We start from the raw sequence: 21030 nt of genomic DNA on the forward strand, positions 1-21030 counted from the left end.
AAGAAAGTCAGAGGTGCTTGTTGTTAGAGGTATAAAACCAGAAGTAGGACACCAGAGCTGCTAATTATGAGTAAAACACCAATTGACTTGATTGGCACTCGATGAGCTGATCTACACAGCGGCCGATAGGTGGCAGCACGTGTTCATGTGTGACATCCTAATGGCATTAATCCCTCACAGCAAAGGGAGATACAGTACTGAGCCATATGTTTGAATTTATTTTTTTTACCTTAAATACAAAAATTGCAGCATCACAGCTACATTTCGCAGTGTTTAAAGTCACTGCTTTAACAATAATGTGGGGATTTCGGATGACTTTGTAAAACAAATTGTAGTGGGACAACAGTAAGTTGTTGTGATAAGGTCACTGTCATTTTTCAGTGATAATTGTATAATATCCCCCCTGATGATGGACAGCTGTGACCTGTCTTTTCACACATTGGCCTGACAGATGATGGCTTTGCGGTGGGTGACAGATAAAGAGTTAAACGTGTCCGGGGTCTCTGCAGGCTGTGATTGGCCCGCAGCTGCAGCGCTGGGACGGACAACAAGTCCTCCGCTGTGTGCGCACTGGAAAAGTCACTTGGTGGACGAGGCGGACTAAACGGATCCGGACTGCCCGCAGTTTGGAACAATCAGCGTATCGATACTCTTCCAGTGGTTTATGGAAGCGCGTGTCTTTAACGCCACCTCGAGTCCGTTATTTAAAGTCCGGGACGGTCATGTGGTCTGTTAGAGGTCGGAGGAAAGTCGACTGCTGTCACTTTTGATTCATGGACTCAACACGGACTTCAGCTGAAAGCATTTCTATCAACAGGCTGATACGAGGTTGACTTAATTCATTGAAAATCAAGGTATGTTATTGTCATTTTTGTGTTTGCCTTTGTCCCTGTTTTTTTTTTTTTTTTTTAAAAAGCCTATATTTATTTGCATGTTTACAAGCTACAAGTGAGCTGCAGTAATGATACTTTACTGTAAATGCAGCAAAGATAAACAAGAGAGACCGATTTCATGAACATTTTGCTATTCAGGACCTCCGTTATCTGCTTGAATATGTAAATTAGATACACAACTTTTCTCTTCCTTATTCAGGACTTTTTTTTATTTTTATTTTTTTATTACTTCATGAAAACTTTAGAAGCTCAGTGTAAAAAGTCTCACATAGACCCCAAACCCAAGTGCCAGAAAGTGTCTTGACCGTGACAGACTATCCTGTCACACATGCAATGATCGCACTTCCTCACTGTTTGTGTCAAAATAGAATTTATATTGAATTATTTGTCAAATTTCAAACAGAACTAGTAATTTAGAGTTCATTTTAGACACCATGTCGACTTTTTTTTTTATGGCCCACAAAAAAATCCCAGGAGTCTAGTTTACAGAGGTCAACTATAGGAAAAACTTCCTCCAGCCAGAAAAACTCTATCAGTGAAGTGATTTACAGCTTTGTAAATGCTACCACACGCCGCTATTGTTTCTATGTTTAATACAGTGTTATTGCTGAAGCATTTTCAAACTCACATTTTTTTTTCCAATTATTGCTTGTCCAGCTCACCGTGTCCCTGTGTCTTTCAGATTTAGGGAAGATGAATTTGTCTTTGGACAGTATGGACGTCCTGAAGATTGTGCTGTTCATGTTTGAGGCTGTTTTACTGACTGACTGCGTGAGAGGTGAGAGCTGCTTCGTTAACCTTTTTTTTTCTTTACTCTTACTGCATGTTTAAATGTGGAAGGTAACACCACATTCATAGCTCATTATTAACCAAGTTTAAATGGTTTCCTGTGAGCTTGGAGAAAGTCTCCGTTGGGTCTTAAACGCTGTCGCGCTGAGAAGTGAGAGACGGAAAACTTGAAACTTAAAGAAAATCTCTAAACGGAGCCCAAAATCAACACGGGGCAGGGGAACGAGAGAGGGCAGGCCAACCCCGATCCCTAGTTTGTGTGTATTTCAGTCACGGCTGTGTGAGTGTGTGTGTGTGTGTGTGTCTGTGTGTGTGTGCACATTCACTGCAGCTAAACCAAACAAACATCATCCATCAGCTTCCCAGGGTGAAAGAACACAAGTCAGTGTAAGAGTCCAGCTCTCCCGTGGCTGGCCAAGGGACTGTCTCACATCAACGTGTCTCTGTGTGTGTGTGTGTGTGTGTGTGTGTGTGTGTGTGTGTGTGTGTGTGTGTGTGTGTGTGTGTGTGTGTGTGTGTGTGTGTGTGTGTTCGTGTGTGACCGTAATATTGAGTGGAGAGTGGGAGACCTTACGTCTGACCACAATTCTCCACACTGTTTATTGCGCCAGTATCAATACTTTGCTTTATAAATGCAGCTCACAGTGAGCTTGTCAACAGCTCGTGAATAAATGTTCGAAGCCATTTCTATGATTTCATCCACCATCGCGGACTACTGAACCATGTCTGATGCAATCCAGTGGCATGAGTCAAAGACGGAGGCAAAACTCGAACCTCCACTTGAGCTTTAATGAGAGAAATCTGAAAGCCAGACACATTTCCCCAGAAGATTACGCTCTGGCAAAACTAGCAGGCTCCAGAGCGCTCGCTGGAAGTGAATCTAAGAGGCGTCTGATAGGTACAATACCTGCATGTGGCTATCATGGCTCAAGGTAGCTGGGGCAGGAGGGGGTTTAGAGGGGGGGGGAGATTAGGTCTGTGGGTCTGCAGACAATGCCTCATTCACAGCGTGGCAGCCGTGCCTTCACGGCGCGACGAAACCAAAAGTAAACAAGGCGCGAAGGCTAAATCAGATTAGACAGGCAATTTTGTATGTTTACAGATTAACATGTGTCCGTGAGGGAGAAATCCCAAATGGGGAGGCCGGTGGGACGGTGGAGAGCGGCGGTCCGATGGGTCTGAACTCATTTAAGGTGGGACGAGAGGGAGAATTTTACAGCCTGTTGTTCATCATTTTTGTGAAAGTGGTTGCAGATGCGCAGACAGATGTGAACATCATGGATATGAAGTTGGCGGGCTGTCTGAGGGAGATGGTTTTTGAATGATGCTGGATAACATGTGTAGTGTAAATACCCCACAGCTCTCCCAGCAGAAGCAGCGATACAGTGAGTCCTGTGTTACAGCCCAAATGGCTCTGACACGCTGTGAAATACAGTCGGCGGTTTAGACTCGAAACTTGTGCTTTTATAGTGAAGCGAAGGCCAACGGAGCCGTAAAACTGTCCCTGTAAAATTTAACAATGCATGATGACATCTTTGACAAATGTAAATTAAATTGTAAAAGACGGGGCCCCCCTTTTGACTTATGTGTGAAACGGTAAAAACACTTGGGAAGTGTTACTTTACAGCCGCTATCCAAACGTTTCAGACGGCGCACCTGAGAAGACAGTAAATTTGGGTGAGCGATTTTAACCCTGCAGCTGTCAAGTTATCAGGTGACGTCTGACCCAGGACCCCCTGCATCACACACACACACACACACACACACACACACACACACACACACACACACACACACACACACACACACACACACACACACACACACACACACACACACACACACACACACACACACAGAGAGACCCTCCCTCTTTCCACTGCTACAACTTTGCGACTGTCCAAGCAGGAATTATTTCTTAAGACCCCCCCCCCTAGGTACCTCCGCACTTCCTCCATCCTAGCGCCTTCCATCCTCCCCCGTCCCGGTGCTGCGCCACCCCCAGCAGCTGGAGGAGGTGCTCACTGATGTGTCCCAGCAGAGCCTCTAATGTGGTGACAGGCCCGGGGACCACTGGGCTCCACTGACTGAGGAATGCAGCAGCCTGGACATATGGATCTGCAGCAATGCACCCTGGGAGAACCAGAGAGGCACCAGGTGTCTCTGTTATGCACCAGGACCAGCTAACAATGACACACACACACACACACACACACACACACACACACACACACACACACACACACACACACACACACACACACACGTGTGAACGGTGCTGTTTTTGCTGCATTTTAATTAGAAACAGGCTTCTAACAATTGTCTGTTTCACCCTGTAGTGAATCTTCTTGTGTTTTAACACCACATGTGTGTCCTTCCCCTCTGGAGCTATCTGCTGGAGCATGCAAAGTCCTCTGCAGCCCTGCTGGAAAATATACATTTTATAGCAGACTTACATCATGCTTTCATAACAACAAGGTACTATGAGATAAACTGTATGCCAAGGGCTTTTAAAATCACAAGGCTATCTGGCTCCCAGACAGGTTTCCATTTCCTTTAACCGTAATGAGGCTCGTTTCTCAGTAACAAAATGCCTCGAAGTCCTCTTTTTTTTTTCTTCTTTTTTTTTTCAATAGCTCCTGCATAGTAAGAAGGTGCAACAGTGGTGACCCAAGCTGGTGAGACAGGAGGGAAAGAAAAAGAGAAAGAATTGCACAGAAAAGCAGCTTCACTGCGCTGCAAGATGTTTTTTGTTTTTTTCACAATTCTTGCCTGACTTGCACTTTAACGGTCCATTTAGGTTTGAGAAATAAAATCAGTATCATGTTACAGTTTTGTTTTTCGGCCCACACCAAGCAACAGAGCTCCAGGAAAGTCACATTTTCTTTGCCCCCCCCCCCCCCTCTCACACACACACACACACACACACACAGTTTTATTTAGTGTGACTGTTCAGCGCACCGCTTCTGATCTTCCCCGTATACATCCAGCACACATGTCCCCGTCCTTCTCCCTGCTTCTCTCTGCATTTCCTCCAATTTATTAGCAGTGTAAAGTCAAAGGAAGTGAGTTAAGTTAATGTGCTGTCGTTAAAACAAGGCATGAGCTGACCTTTACTTCCACCCGAGCCTTTCTCAGCTCTCCGCAGCCCCATATTTACTGAGTCTGGGTCCATTTGCGGAGAACAATGGAGGGATTATGACGCGCGGCGGTCCCCCAGGTTGGACAGGGCAGCAGTAATTAATTTTAAACTCTCCTCATCCCTGTAGGCCGGACTGATTTGCGATCTATTAGAGCTCACGGTAGACCGGGAGGGGAACTCGCTTTCCCCGAGGTGCTGCCATTTAGACGTGCGTGAGAAGAAGTTACGAGAGTGAATGAGCGCCACTTTCGTGCGTCTGAATATAGGTGCGTTTTATTAAGCAGGCTGAAATTGACCCGAGAAAAAGTCACGATAATGAGACATCCACGGAGCGCAGGGCAATTTGGAAAACCTCAGAGGTACAGCAACAACTTTTCCCACTCCGCCTCCCTCTCCCCTAAACCAGGTGGAAATAATATTCCTCATGATTCCTCTGTTTCTGTCACGGAAATAATGTTAGCGGCGCGATGACGCGATGATGTTCCCCATCTATCAGCGCACGGTGCTGACCCTGTCAGTCCAGGAGGAAACGTTTGGAGGCAGGAATGTGTCAGGCTTCACCCCTCCAAGGGGAACGAAAGGAAAGGGCTGTAGCTGTGATAAGTAGTCATAATGGAGGTCAGTTGGTGTTTACTTGGCAGGGTCATATAATCCCAGCGAGCAACACTCCCTTCATTGACCGACTTTAATGGCCACTTCAATTAACATTCATGTGGAATTTAAAGAAGGCTTGGTCTGCTGTCAGTGTTTGTCACTTTCAGCTGTATGCTAATGATCAAATGCACATTTTATTTTTGTAAGAAAACCCTGCGTGCGTGTGTGTGTGTGTGTGTGTGTGTGTGTGTGTGTGTGTGTGTGTGTGTGTGTGTGTGTGTGTACAATGCTCATTAGTTTGTTTGGGCAGTTGGCTCCGGGAGTGTTTTCAGACCACACACACTCTTCCTGCTGGCTGAATGGATTTGGGTTCAGTTAAATAGAATTCCTTTTGCTCCCGTTAACCTTGGCGAAACCAATGGAGCTTCTCTCAGAGCGCACACGGAGGCGTCCCACCGTCACCATTCAGATGATAATCGACTTTATGCGTCTCCCTGCTCTGACTTTTCACCATTTTCCAGACGTGTGAGGAACAGATTTTCGTTAATTGACAGCTGCTCGGCGTTAAATAAGCCTCTGATGATACTGGACACTGTTGAGACTCAGGCTGCCGTGTTACGCCCTTGGCCGAAGACGGAGTGAGGCCTGTAGGTGGGAGGTGGGAGGACGGGGGGGGAGGTCCGCCTTGCTGGAACCTTACAAGTGACCTTACAATAACATTTCAGCCCCACAGTGGGAAGTGTTTGTCTTGCACAACCCCTTCTTTCTAAGCCTCCTTCATTTCTCCAGTTCCCGCTCTGTTCTGTTTTCTTTTTTCTTTTGAGGAGCCAAGTCGCAGAGACCCCCCCCCACCCCCCCCACACACACTACCACCACCACCACCCTCCACCCTCCTTTCCTCTCTGTTTTGTGCTCCACAGCTGTTCACTCAGTCACTTTAGTGAGTGAAATGGTGAGATTTCAGTCGCTCTCCTCTTTCATATCTCACCAGGAGAAGCCGGTTCAGTTTTCCTGTAACTTTGAACTTGTCGTTTTATGATTCAGAGCATGAGACCTGCACACCTGGTCCTCAGCTTTTATTTCCTCTCCACGTTTCTCCTCTTGCTCCTTGATGCATCTCCTACAAGACATATTACCATGACAACATTTTGTTGCCTCAGGAAAACATCCACACTCTATACTTTACATGATGGTCGCCATCAAGACGTTGCTTGGACTGAGCAGGTTTGGACAAGTTCAAGAGTTGTCATTGTGATGTTAGTGAATAAAAGGCTGATTTCAACTGCAGAAATATTATCTGCTCCATCTTACTGTATGTGCTTGTTTGCTGTACTTGCCACAGCCTGCTGGAAGCTGTGCTGCTGAAGTCTCGTATGAACTTATCAGAATACCAAATCAGGCAGCCAGGATGTACCTGTTGCATATCATTTGGGGATAAGCTTTCCCTCTTTAGTTTCTCTGTGTGACATCAAGCCTCTCATTGTTTTCCTCCTGGTTATCATTTTTGAGTGTTAGTGAGCTTCATAATCTGATACCAAACTTTGGTGCCTCACTTTGAAAGGATTTGGAAAGTTTCCTCTGTCTTTGTTTTGCTGCCACGTCCTCCTCGCCACAGGGTTTCTTTTGAAATCACTTGACAAACTCTCACACACGCGCACAATCACACACACACACACACACACACACACACACACACACACACACACACACACACACACACACACACACACACACACACACACACACACACAATCACTCCAACCCTGCCGCTCTGCAGTTAAAAGGTTGATTGAAAGTTATGGTGGTGGCAACAGTGATGGCTGGCTGGGCCTGAAGAAAGCCGAGCCAGGGGACGGCTGGGATAACGAGCTCTGAATGAGGCCTCCACTGCCTCACACAGACCTCCAGACCCTCCTTCTAGATTCAACCCCCCCCACACCCCCCTCCACCTTCTTTCAGTTCACCTCCGATGAGCTCCATTGAGACCCCACATGGCTTTGTGGCTTTTTCACTTCCACTTTGTTTTTCATTAAGGATTCTTTTGAGTGACCTCGGAAAGTCTTTGTACATCGTGCCTATTGATCGATGTTGTAAAGATTCTAGTCTGGGAGGTGGCTCGTCACAACACGTCAAAATAGGAGTTTTTATTGCGAGGCTGTCATGGTGGAACTTGTTTGCACACACTTTCAGCAGCAAAGATCTCTCTCAGCGTCGGAGGCCGAGGGGCCCTGATGTTTTATGAAGGGGACCCATTGCTTCTGTAATGAATGGAAAAATATGTCCCCACTTTGACATAAAGAGGGGAACGGGAGGAAAAATCATTTCAGGGGTAAAGAGTATGATCTGTCATATTTTATAGCAGAGCTACTGCGATCCCAGACAGGAATTCTGCACCATGCAGTGAGACTGATTTGATTTCCTCATGCACAGGGATGTGAGTTTGGGCCTTGGATCTGGCCCCAGCCTGGATGTACTTGGGCTTTAAGGCTTGGCAGATGGGCGCACTACTCCATTCATACTGCGATGGTGTGTCTTGACTGTTTATTTTTCAACATGCAAGCAGAATAACAGCTGGAATGGCAACGTTAGTTGATCGGTTGGAATATCTCAGCAGCTTTTTGGTTGGATGGCCATAATTTGTTTTACATGGATGGTCTCCAGAGGAGGAAACTTCCTGACTTTTCCTCTACCAACACCATGAGGCTGGTTCCTATTGACAGATTACGACTGTTGGATTGCCATGAAATTTTGTGCAGATATACAAGTTCTCTCAAAGATAAACTTTTGATCCTCTTGAGTTTTGTTTTATGCTACTAGCATATCAAGGTTTTCACATGTTCGATGCATCAACTGGATCGGTAGATATTCATGGTTTCCAGGTGCTGCATGGTTCTTTAGTGATTCTCTGACGTTTCCATTAAAACCATTGCTGTAGATTTTTAGAGACCTTAACGGTCCTCAGCGGATGTAAAAACGTATCACGTTACTTTTTATCTCATGCCATCATCAAATCAAAGTGAGACCCAAACTTGGCTTGGTGACCAAATACGGTAACGATTAAACCTAAACATCATCATTGTGAGCATGTTAACATGTATCTCAAAGTGCTGCTGTGAATAGCTGGAGAATCTCAGTTTTGTTCATTATTTTTTAAATCATTTTTTTAAAACAATTATCAGACGGTTATAAAATATAATACGGGACTTCAGTGATGTAACAGAAGCCCTTGCAGCCGGTCGTCTGTTCTGGTCGTCAGTCGGCTGTGTCTGAGCAGGTCACCTCGATAAAAGGACTGCGTAGCTCTGTTTGGACAGTTGATTAACAAAGAGAGAGACAGACAGACCGGCAGACAGAGATGGATAGAGGGCAGTGACCTTTGTACAGCCGAGTAGTAAGGTGAACTGGGAAAGCACTGAACAAATTGTCACCGTGAAAGGGCGAGTACCACATCATAATGAAAGGCTCAACAGCTCCATGATGACAGATTGATTTCAGACAATATTCCCGGATTGTCAAGAGGCCCCATTGCTGTCAGTGAGAGCTTTGCCAGTTCGTCCACCCCCTCCCTCGGTCTCGCCTTGCCTCTCTCCTCTTTCTCGTCTGTGTCTCGCCCGCCTTTCTCTCTCCCTCGACCACTCCTCTCCCAGCCTCTCCCTCCCTCCTGCCCCTGTCTGAATTGCTCCTTTCTGCCCAAACACTCCTGCTACATCACAGTCTGTCATTGGCCCTCTCCTGAAAAGACCCTGTTGACAAAAGGCGCTGGTGTAAAGCGCTTCCTAGTGTCATGGAGATTGGCTGATCCTCAGTCTGTACGCTGGTGTCGGGTTCCTGAAGATGGAGAAATGAGGGGCACTCATCGCCGAGCTCGGCCTCCGTCATCATCATCAACATCATTATCATCATCATCATCACACAGATGTGACTGTGACACGCATGCACACACACACACACCCGAGGTCCGCCGGTGACAGCATGTCTGGCTCAAAAAAAGCCTCAGCGCTTCTCTGCCAGCCAGTCGGCGCGCACACTGAGCTAAACGCAGCCTGGACACTTCGATTTTTCCCACTGAGGAATGCAGCAAGGTTGAAGGAGTACGGAGGAGGAAGAGGGGGGGGGATGCTGGCAGTGGCAGGATGCACCTCGCTGTTGACAGATAGAGGCCATGAAAACAACAAAAACTGCTACGAGGAGACGGTGGAACTGGGTTTGTTATCCAGTGCGCATGCTCTGGAGTTTTTAGTCTTAAAACGGAGCGATGTCCAATCAGCGTAAGATACATTTGTACTGTAAGGGTCGATATTACTTTGATACAGACGCAAATGTGTCTGTGGGTCAGAACTGTATTGGCTTTTATACCTTAAATAAAACATCGACTTTGGCCTCGGTTTAGACATGAGCTTTTCTTTTTGAAATAGTTCCACTTGAAGGAAATTTACACACTTGAACAGGTAAACATATCCTGCATTTCACAGAGAAAGTCCTCTGACCCGTCAGATTGATCTTGGGACCTCTTGGGTTCCCGACCACCAGTTTAGGAAGCAGTGGATCGTCTCACTAAAATGTTGTGAATCACTGCTGTGGAGGAGGAAATTATGAAGTTAAATACTAATCCAAAGCCCTGAAGTTGAATCTTTAACACCAGGAGGACCGACATGCAGATAAATGACTCTCTCTGTCCCTCCTCATCCTCCCTGTGTCTCTCCTCCTGCTCTCTCTATCCCTCTTCATCCTCCCTGTGTCTCTCCTCCTGCTCTCTGTCCCTCTTCATCCTCCCCGTGTTCTCTCCTCCTGCTCTCTCTGTCCCTCTTCATCCTCCCGTGTCTCTCCTCCTGCTCTCTGTCCCTCTTCATCCTCCCTTGTCTCTCCTCCTGCTCTCTGTCCCTCTTCATCCTCCCCGTGTCTCTCCTCCTGTTCTCTGTCCCTCCTCATCCTCCCCTTGTCTCTCCTTCTGCTCTCTGTCCCTCTTCATCCTCCCCGTGTCTTTCCTCCTGCTCTCTCTGTCCTTCTTCATCCTCCCGTGTCTCTCCTCCTGCTCTCTCTGTCCCTCTTCATCCTCCCTTGTCTCTCCTCCTGCTCTCTCTATCCCTCTTCATCCTCCCCTTGTCTCTCCTCTGCTCTCTCTCTATCCCTCTTCATCCTCCCCTGCTCTCTGTCTCTCCTCCTGCTCTCTCTGTCCCTCTTCATCCTCCCCGTGTCTCTCCTCCTGTCTCTCTCTGCTCTCTGTCCCTCTTCATCCTCCCCGTGTCTTTCCTCCTGCTCTCTCTCCTTCATCCTCCCGTGTCTCTCCTCCTGCTCTCTGTCCCTCTTCATCCTCCCCTTGTCTCTCCTCCTGCTCTCTCTGTCCCTCTCATCCTCCCCTTGTCTCTCCTCTGCTCTCTGTCCCTCTCTCATCCTCCCCGTGTCTCTCCTCCTGCTCTCTCTCTCTTCATCCTCCCGTGTCTCTCCTCCTGCTCTCTCTATCCCTCTTCATCCTCCCCTTGTCTCTCCTCTTCATCCTGTCTCTCTCTGCTCTCTCTCCCGTGTCTCATCCTCCCTGTGTCTCTCCTCCTGCTCTCTCTATCCCTCTTCATCCTCCCCTTGTCTCTCCTCCTGCTCTCTCTCCCTCTTCATCCTCCCCGCTCTCTCTGTCTCTCCTCCTGCTCTGCTGTCTCTTCTCCTCTTGTCTCTCCTCCTGCTCTCTGTGTCTCTCCTCCTGCTCTCTCTATCCCTCTTCATCCTCCCCTTGTCTCTCCTCCTGCTCTCTCTATCCCTCTTCATCCTCCCCTGTGTCTCTCCTCCTGCTCTCTGTCCCTCTTCATCCTCCCCGTGTCTCTCCTCCTGCTCTCTCTGTCCCTCTTCATCCTCCCCTTGTCTCTCCTCCTGCTCTCTGTCCCTCCTCATCCTCCCTGTGTCTCTCCTCCTGCTCTCTCTATCCCTCTTCATCCTCTCCGTGTCTCTCCTCCTGCTCTCTCTATCCCTCTTCATCCTCCCCTTGTCTCTCCTCCTGCTCTCTGTCCCTCCTCATCCTCCCTGTGTCTCTCCTCCTGCTCTCTCTATCCCTCTTCATCCTCCCCTTGTCTCTCCTCCTGCTCTCTCTATCCCTCTTCATCCTCCCCGTGTCTCTCCTCCTACTCTCTGTCCCTCCTCATCCTCCCTGTGTCTCTCCTCCTGCTCTCTCTATCCCTCTTCATCCTCCCCTTGTCTCTCCTCCTGCTCTCTCTATCCCTCTTCATCCTCCCCGTGTCTCTCTCTGTCCGTCCTCTTCCTCCTCGTGTCTCCTCCTGCTCTCTCTTTTATTCCTCCTCCTGCTCTCTGTCCCTCTTCATCCTCCCGTGTCTCTCCTCCTGCTCTCTGTCCCTCCTCATCCTCCAGGTCTCCCTCCTCCTGCTCTCTCATCCCTCTTCATCTTCCCCGTCTCCCTCCTCGTCCCCCCGTCTCCCTCCTCCTCTGTCTGCAGTGTCCACGGCTCTGCTCTCCTGATTTAAGTTCACGTTGCTGCACAGTGTCGGGGCTGCAGCTGATGTTGAAGCTCCTGCCGCCCCGCCACTAAACTTATTGGTTATTTTGATAAATTTGGCGACATCCGCCTTGAGAGTTTCAACTTGTTCACCCCTTTGCGCCCCTCCTCGGCATCTAACATGAGAAACAGGACAGCGGGTGAGGGCTGAGGTCGATTCAGAGATGTGATTGGGCCGGCCCACTTTCAGTAAAGAAAATTTATGGTCCGGTCGTTCGTTGGCCCCACTTTTATTTTCCTATATATCAAGTAGCCTATAGATTAAATTGTATCGCCCCGTCCTTCCCGGAGAGGAGCCAAACATGTGGGCGTTCACACAATGTCCCATTCAGTGCCAAGTGGTCGGTCAATCTCCACACGTATTACACTGACCGTAATAAACAGGTGCTCTGCTTGGTAGTGGAGAGAGAGAGAGAGAGAGAGAGAGAGAGAGAGAGAGTGAGAGGTCTGTCTGAGTGAGTCATGTGGCTGAGGCTGAGCCTGGGCCAGGGAGTGGGGTGTGAGATTGTTGGGATTCCTGGTTACTGCCGCCTGGGCCCACCTAATCCCCCTTCACTCCCCCATGCAGCCCTCCTCTCCATATGAGCTGTGTGTTAAAGGAGGCCTCTCTGCCATCTTAGCCTCTGCTCCCTGCCACTCTCTAAATCAACCCTCTTCTCCTTAACCCCTGCTCTGCTTCTCTCTGCTTGGCTCGATTATTATTATTTTTTATTTCTCTCCACTAGTCTGGTCTCTCCTTCCATCTCTGTCACTCGTTTGGCCTTTCTCTTTCTTCACAGCCTCCCCTCCCGCTGCCTCTTCCCTGATAAGTGGCCCTAAGCACACACTCAGCCCCTGTGTGTGCACCAGGCCTTAGCTTAATGGAGTGAGATAAAGCGACTAGAGTGCCACTCGCTGTGTGCTCTTTATGACAGCGAGAGACCAGTGTAATACTGGTTCATATTTGCATGCAAAGCTATGCCACTGAAACTAGTGTGTTCAGTTTGCTAAGATTATTTAAGAAAAAGCTAATTTGTCTTTTCTGAAAGAAAAGTTTTGATTTTGTAGTCAGAGAATAAACAAATTCAATTTGTTTATACATAATTTCTTTTTTAAATAGTTTTCTAAAATAGTTTAGCGCTGTAGTTTTCAGTAAACGATATTCAAACTTCCATGGATGGTTGTTTGCTGCAGATTAATACATATTTCATACACTAGAGATAAGTTTAAAGAAACATTTATAGGATTCACTGACAATAAACTACAAGGCCCATTTACACAGTAAACAGTCGGTGTGATGTGTGCTTTGTGTTTTCTTAACGAATATATACACTTTCTGTGCTGATTGAGCAGGTAACACACTGGAAAACCCGACTCTGAACTGTTCCACCACATCTCTCAGTCACTATGCGGTAATCAGACAAAAAACACCACCTCCGAAAGCACTAAATGAAAGGCCTCTATTAAGTCAGGTGAAGCACTTTCCATAGGGACTCCATGCTTTTCCACATACTTCCACATGCTTGGAAAAGTACAGAGTCCTCCTGGAAACTCCTTAACCTGAAGTGAAAGAGGTCTTTCACATAATGAAAATGTCTGTAAGTTAGAAAATAAAGAGATTTCTGCCAAGATATTGCCACCTTTATCTGGACACATCTTGTCTTGTGATTCAAAAGATATAAAGGCACACTTAATAAATTAATGTTCTCGTTCATAAGAAAGTATTTCTTTTATGATATTAGAGGAGATTGTCTTTGTTTGACTGGAAGTGACCTACCTCTGCATAAATTGTGACCAATATTCAGTCTATCTAGATTATTGACAAACAAATATTGATTGATTTTGTGGTGGGTGGAGCCTGGTTTGTTGCTTCATTGCAGCTAGTAAGGAGACTAGAAAAACATATACGCTAGCACACATGCTCTTTTCTCCAGCAGAGGCGGCTGGGGCTGGGAGAAGGCAGTCATGTTTAATGAAATATAGCAGCTTAGAGTTCAAAGGCTCCGCAGCAGGGCCCGTTAAAGGTTGGCCGCGTGATGGAGATGTTTCCAGGAGCTTTATGACACTGGAGTAATTTCTCTCCTGTTCTTTTGATGAGGAGTCGGCAGGGGCCCGTTGTTCTCGAGCCTTTAGCGTAGGAAGTAGACGCAGGTTCTCCGCTGTGATGTTATTCCAGGGATTCTTCTTTAATCAGATAGATGGACCAGAGCATCTTATTCCCCTTTCTTTACATCCCACCCCCTCTTGCTGTTTCTCTGGTCCCTCATGTCACCCAATAGCTCCTCCTGTACCATTCCCACCACCAAAAAGCAGTTGCTATTCAGCTCGCATCTGATGGTGCCGAAGAAAGAGCCATTGTCCCGACTGGTCTTACCCCGCTCTTATCTATTGATTGGAAAGCTGAGAGGGGAAAATAACGGGTATTGATTACCACACTGGGTGAAGCTGCTGGGCAGGACGTCTGGACTGGTAAGAAAAGACGGCTTTCTTCACCCTCCGCTGCCCCACTGCTGTCAGAACAGCCTGTCCGGCCACTCCACCTATCCCATCCCCTTTCACCCTATCACTGCCCCCTCCCCGCCCCCCCTCACCCCACCTCCTTTCTTGGATTGCCAAGGTGGCTCTCCCCTCTCTCGCTGTTTTATGCAGATTTTTATCTGTGCTTGTGAAATGTATAGCCGAGCGCAGCAGCAGCCCCTGAACGGTAGCTCTGGCCTTTCACACACTCCCCGAGCTGCGGTGTCTGCCTCACCTTTCGGCTTCACCCGACCCCCTCTGGTCTCAAGTGAAGTCTTCGGCTCTGGATTCGGTTTCTGGCTTTCATGTATTTTTGGTGCATTTTCTTTTTTTTCTTCTCTCTCGTGTTCTTTGAACCTTACTTAACTCATTTTTCTTTGATTTGTCTTATAAAAGTGCTGCTGAGGTTTTAAGAAATGCATGATAGAGTATTTCCCTGGAAGCACAGGCTCCATTAAACTCCCTCCTCTCTTATGTTCGAGGTCTGTCAGCTCTTGTACGGTCTGCTGAGCTAACACAGTGCTGCTGAGTAGGAGGAAGCATTCTCCAGCTTCTATCTGTCTCTTATCCTTTATGTAAATACTGCATATTGAAGACACATTCACTCAGAGATCAGTGTTTATCTTAGTAATGAATAACCACAGTCTGGCACTGTGCAAAAGCCTTTTGATGCATTAGAAATTCTTGCAGTTGGCTGTAGATTAAGCATGAAAATCCCTTTTATTCGAAGATGTTTACAGTTTTGTTTGAATAACTTTACCCTGCATTGGTCAGACGGTGTTGCATGCATTATTAAGTTGTTCTCATTGTGGCTGGTTAAGTTTCCAGGTGTTCTCTATTCTAACAGCTGTCAGCAGCCAAGTTAACTCTTTATTGACATGACACTCAAGAGCCAAAGCACTTTGTAAAGACAAAAAAACGCATGTACACATCATTACAAATCCACAGGTGTTTCGTAAAAGAAGAGAGGTGCCAGCACATCTGAACATTACTCAAGTCTGGAAGCCTTTGTAGTCTTTTTTTAATTATTTTTTTTATTTTTCCTGTGTTCCTCCTTCTCTTTCATTTGCATCCTGACATTTCCTAAAATATTTCCCTCCACGGATGCCTGCACGACATATCAACTGCTCATTAACCAGCTCACAAGGTTTTGTAAAAAAAAAAAAAAAAAAAGGCTATATTTAGTCAGAAGGACAAGAATGCCTGTGATTGAATGTACCCCTTTCTCTTAAAATAATCCATCACCAAATTGAGCAAAGAAAAACAGAGCTAATTCTGTGAGTCGCCGGGCCTCCTCCTCCTCTTCCTGCACTATGAAAGATTCCATTCACACATGGAGCTCGGCTATAATAAGGAGTACCAACGCTGCAATACAGGAATGCCCATATGGTCATGTGTGTAATTTTCCATTTACTGAGCAACTAACAATTCTAACAATTTGGGGAAACACTCCAGAAGTCAGGCAGATTTCCATACATCACAACATCTGCAAGGACCTTTATTTCAGCAGCCAGGAGACTAAAGCTAAACAGAGCAGCTCCAGTACATTTTACCTCCACTATGCTTTTTAGACATTTTGAACTGTGTATCAAGCAGACAAGGCAAGAACTTCATTTATTTAATTTTTTTACAGAGGGCCTCTGTGTGGTTTCAAATCTTTCAACTCCAAGGTTAAGAGAACCTGTCCTTGAGAGGGAGGAGGAGGAGGTGGAGGTGGAGAGGAGAGTCCCCATTGAAGAGAGGATGGTGGTCATGCACACAGCACAAATACTTATTAAGTTATGCAGACGGTGTCCTTGATTTCAACACTTCTTCACGCCTTGTTTTTCAAAAGGTCTTCAAAAGGTTTTTAGGAACGGAGATGGAGGGAGGAAATCATTTGTTGCACATTCCTCGCACTTGGAGCACCAGCCAAAGCTTTTTAGTTTATTAAGCCAAAAAACTCAGGCGCTGCTCGAGTCGTCCTAAAGTTCAAGATCACATAGACCTTCATCACACTTAAAGGAATAGTTTGATATTTTGGGAAATACATTTACTTGTTTATTTGTCAAGAATGAGCTAGATGAGAGGATTGATGGTAAACGGTGAGATGCTTTAATGCTGGGATGCAGTTTTCCTTGCCTTCAAACACAACCAGGCTTCCTGTTTCCCCTTGTTTTTCATCTTTAAGCTTTATGAGGGTGGATCAAAAAGTTCAGAGACTCCTCCTGTTGCGTGTGAATGGAGCGCAGCACCGTGATGTACACGGAGCAGGAGGAAGCAAAAACCTTTGTAAGGAAATATTCTTTGATCAGTACCTGAGTTACATGCGTTTATGTGAGCACCGTTTTGGGCTCATCTGCAGTCTCACCGATGACAATGGAGCAGAAAGCACACATTAAATTGTGTGTCAAACTCTGGAAATCAGCAACCGAGACCCCTGAGAAAGCCTGCAGCATTGAATGCGGTGTTTAGTGAGACATTCACATTTCAAGAGGGACCGAACGTTACTGTCCAAGCCCGAGAAGGTGCATCAGTTCAGGAGCCTGTGGGCTGTCTTTGACATTTGCAGGGTTGTGCACCGTTCTTAGGGTCAGAATGACAAAACTGAGTTCTACCAGGACGTTCTGACACATCTGAACGAAAACATTCGGTGCAAACGACCTGTACTGCGGCACGATAGCACTTGGATTCTCCAGCATGATGAAAATGCACAAGTTTCCCACCCTCAATAACACAATTGTTGCTTCCCACCACTTCCACTCGCTGGATTTCACTGACTTCTTTCTGTCCCCAAAAATTTGACACAACATTTTATGTGTGGTCTCGCAACATACCAGTGCTACAAGCATGCATGTAACTCAAGTGCTGATGTTGATCAAGCAACAAAATTTGGAATACTAACTCACAAAGGTTATTGCTTCCTATTGCTCCATGCACGCTGTGGTGCTGCGGCCCATTCACACGCAACAGGAGCTGTCCCAGAACATTTTGATTGCTCCTCATATTTTCCACACAGACATGAGAAGTATCGTTTAAAGAAAGCTCAGAAATAAACACATATTATCTTGTTTATTTAATCCATTTAAAAAAAAAAAAAAAAAAACTGTAAAAACATTATGTGGTGATAGATGAGTTTCGTTACTGTTGGACAGTCATCGCTGGTTGTTTCTCCCTGTCTCCTGCTGGTTTCTAATATTTATGTTCAGCTAAACAAACCGGCTGCTGGCTGCAGCCTTATATGTAAGATTCAGGTATTTACATTAGTGCAGAGCTCTCTGCACATCGCCCTCCTCGTACAGCACCGTCCTTTTAGTGTGTGCAGACAAGTAGCATTAATCTTTTCATCTACCTCTCAGCATAAAGCAAAAAAGGCCTATTTCCCAAAATGTTAAATTATTCCCTTAAGTCGTCTTCAGTGAGTAAAAAAACCAAACATCAATGCAAGCTCAGTTTGGTCAACACAATCAGCCAAACAAATAAACCTGTAATTCAAAAGGAAACCCGAACTTGTAACTTGGAAGGGAATCAAACAAGGATCGTTCTCTGGAAAGTTGCTGTGAGCTGACCATCAGTGTTGAATGCCCTGCAAACAACACTGCAAAAAACAGTCTTCAGTGCACCCTTGTTTATTTTTATGAGTGGAAAAGAGCATTCAGATGTTCCCTTTTCTCTTTTTATTTTCTACAAAGGTGCACTTACCTCTGAAGAAATGCATTTCCACCTTTGACAGCACCAGTGCGTCTGTAAGGTCAAAGTGTTTTGACACTTTGCTTCAACTAAACCTCTGACATGAATCAGGCCTTGTTTTTGTAAGTCCGTCCTCTCCATTAATCCTGAAGGAAACACATGGTTGAGTGGCTTGCGGGAGCACGAGTCCGAAGAGATAACTGAAGCCTATTTGTTCAAGATTTGGCAGAAATGTATTTATGTTTTCACAAGGCAGTTCAGTCCTTTAGGATCAACTCAGACCATACGAGCTCCAGCAGCACCAAGCCAGCGCTGTGACCTGTTTGTGGTCCTAAAGCAGCGCCTGCAGCGGAGAAACAGTGAGCGCCTCTGTTCTGACTTCCCGGTAGCAGCGGAGTGAGATATGGGCCAGCTGACAACAGCCAAAAAGACTGTGGTTGCGTTTTCTCCACAGACATAAACAATGACACTTCCAATTTCCTGTGCATGCTGTGGACCAGGAAAGGACATCCACAGAGAAGAAGGGAAACTCTTAGTTTGTGTGTGTTCATGCATGGTTGAGAAAGATGGAAACAAAAAAAGAAAAGAGGGTTTCATTGGGTTTTTTTGCTCACACGTTACTTTTTTCCACTGACTTTTATGGTGCAGCATTTATATATATATATATATATATATATATTCTTTTTTTTTTTTAAATATGAGTGGGTCCAGCTTCTTTTTTAATTTTTGTTTTTTTAATCTCAGGTCACTGGCACAGCAGTCCAGATGTTGTACCTGCACCTGAGATACATCTGGGTGCAATGCAATGGATGAAACGGCCAGATGGAGTTACCTGTGTCAGCTACCCCCACTGTAACCTCATCAGTTTAATGAACTTCTTGTTTACCATATGTGTGAAATGCACCACAGGAATGTGACCGTGTGTGTGTGTGTGTGTGTGTGTGTGTGTGTGTGTGTGTGTGTGTGTGTGTGTGTGTGTGTGTGTGTGTGTGTGTGTGTGTGTTTGAGCACATATGTGTGTATGTGTTGGGAGAGGCCATGTGTACTTACCCTCCCCATTGTTTTTACTACTACCAGACTGGCCATTTGTTCCGAGGCACAGACTGCGCTCTGTGTACTTTTGAGGGCTGTTGCAGCTATAGGGTTCTGGTTGCATTTCTTGCCCCCCCCCCCCGCCCTCCTCCAACCCCCCACTCTCCCTACAGCTCCTGTTTCTGTTCTGTGTCTAGTTTGCCCGGGGTTTTGTTTGGTTTTTGGTGGTGGTGGTGCGAGGGGTTAGTCCGAGGCCCGGTGCTGTGCGAGCAGCGGCGCAGGCCTCCTAACACCATCACAGGGTGTTTCGGCCCGCTCCACTTCACCAGATCTGAGGGAGCAGACCTCAGCCAATTAAGAGCGGGGAGAACAGGCTGCTGTCCGTCTCACTACGACCCGCGCCCCCCTCATCGCTTTGATCTCTTGCACGCTACGCAAAACCCAAGCCAGAACACTTCACCCTCCCAGTGCAGGCAGCGAAGGACAGGGTTTGCCCAATTATTACAATCTGGCTTCAAGATCTCTGAGTAATCAGCAAAAAAGATGACAAATGACCTCTATCTCATTTCATCTGCCAACAGCCACACTGTCGTTAAGGGCTGGAGTTAGTCAGGCAAATCAGGATTCACATATGTTGTTATTCGGGTACACTTGTGCTTTATTAGCAGCCTGCAAATAAGTGTGCTGATGCTCAAAGAAACTAAATTTGATGAGTAACTTAAAAAAAAAATTTGACAGAAAAAACATTCAAAATTGAATCTTGATGTCAGCTGGCAAAACAATCTCACCTCAGGGTCCATTCAGTAGCTGTTCCGGAGCTTTAATCATATCTCATGATCCTCAGCAGCAGTTGGAAAAGCCATGAGTCATTTTACATTTTCAGTCGTCTGAAAACCTTTGAAAATTTGTTTGAATTGTTAAAAAAAAAAAATTCCTTGTGAATTATTCCTGATTTTACCTGTAAAATTAATTATAAGATCAAAAGAAGGGGATGTTATTTATTGGACCAACTAGTTACTCATAAGATGAATGGAGATGTTGCATTGTTTGAAAGGGTTGTAGCTCCATGAATTACTGGTCCAGATGATGTTTCATTATCTGTTCCGTCATGATAGGAATATAAATTCGTTTGATATTTTTGGCCTGCAGATTCTTTAAGATGTTGAACACCATCTAAAGACTTTGGTCAGCCACAGAAAGCCATGTTCAATGTTATCTTACTAAAGGTTTACAAAAGGTGGTTTCTGAGAATTGATCATTTGTGTGCTTGTGTTTCCTCAGGACCTCCACGGGCGTTTGAGAAAGTCGCTCACAGACAGGCGGCGCGGCTGGGTAGCGCCATCAAGCTGCCGTGTCCGGTGGAAGGAGACCCTCCACCCCTCATAATGTGGACCAAGGATGGGCGCAACATCCACAGCGGCTGGATTCGCTTCCGGATCCTCCGCATGGGCCTGAAGATCAAAGAGGTGGAGGCAGACGACACGGGGACCTACATCTGCAAAGCAACGAACGGCTTCGGGAGCGTTAACATCAACTTCACCCTCATCGTCATCAGTAAGTGCAGACGGAGTTCAGTCTGCGTAACCTGCCTCTCTGCAAGTTCCTGAGATGAGATCATCGACTTTTGGAAAATGTGTCATTCTTCTTAAAAATTTAAGCTCAATTCAGCAACTATAAAACATGAAGTCACCTGTCCGGTAACTAAAACCAGAGGCTGCCGCCTCAGTGAGTCAATCCCTGATTTGTACGCTCCGACCGCATCATCTTCCGCGGTGGTGTTGCGAGGTCAGATGTGTCAGATTTCCATGCAGTCCAAAAATCTCCACACAGTTTAAATGTTAAAAGACAGCGTCACTCACAGAGGTCGAGGTCTGAAACAAGTAGATTTATGGAGGTTTAGTGGCTGATGCTCTCATCTA

General features: G+C 46.2%; 1 protein-coding gene across 1 annotated transcript in view; it reads left to right on the plus strand.

Moving 5' to 3' along the window:
- The first annotated feature begins 621 nt into the window (after positions 1-621).
- LOC138630524 (fibroblast growth factor receptor-like 1) overlaps positions 622-21030 on the plus strand; it is a 29048-nt gene continuing 8639 nt past the window's right edge. The window contains exons 1-3 of the mRNA XM_069714937.1: positions 622-854; positions 1576-1671; positions 20393-20665. Of these exons, the coding sequence (XP_069571038.1) occupies positions 1587-1671; positions 20393-20665 (358 nt within the window). The 5' untranslated portion in view covers positions 622-854; positions 1576-1586. The remainder of the gene's footprint in view (positions 855-1575; positions 1672-20392; positions 20666-21030) is intronic.

This window comes from Brachyistius frenatus, unplaced genomic scaffold (genome assembly GCF_029030835.1).
Source record: "Brachyistius frenatus isolate BFR_SWC_R1_liver_20210118 unplaced genomic scaffold, ASM2903083v1 Contig_136, whole genome shotgun sequence".
NCBI lineage: Eukaryota > Metazoa > Chordata > Actinopteri > Embiotocidae > Brachyistius > Brachyistius frenatus.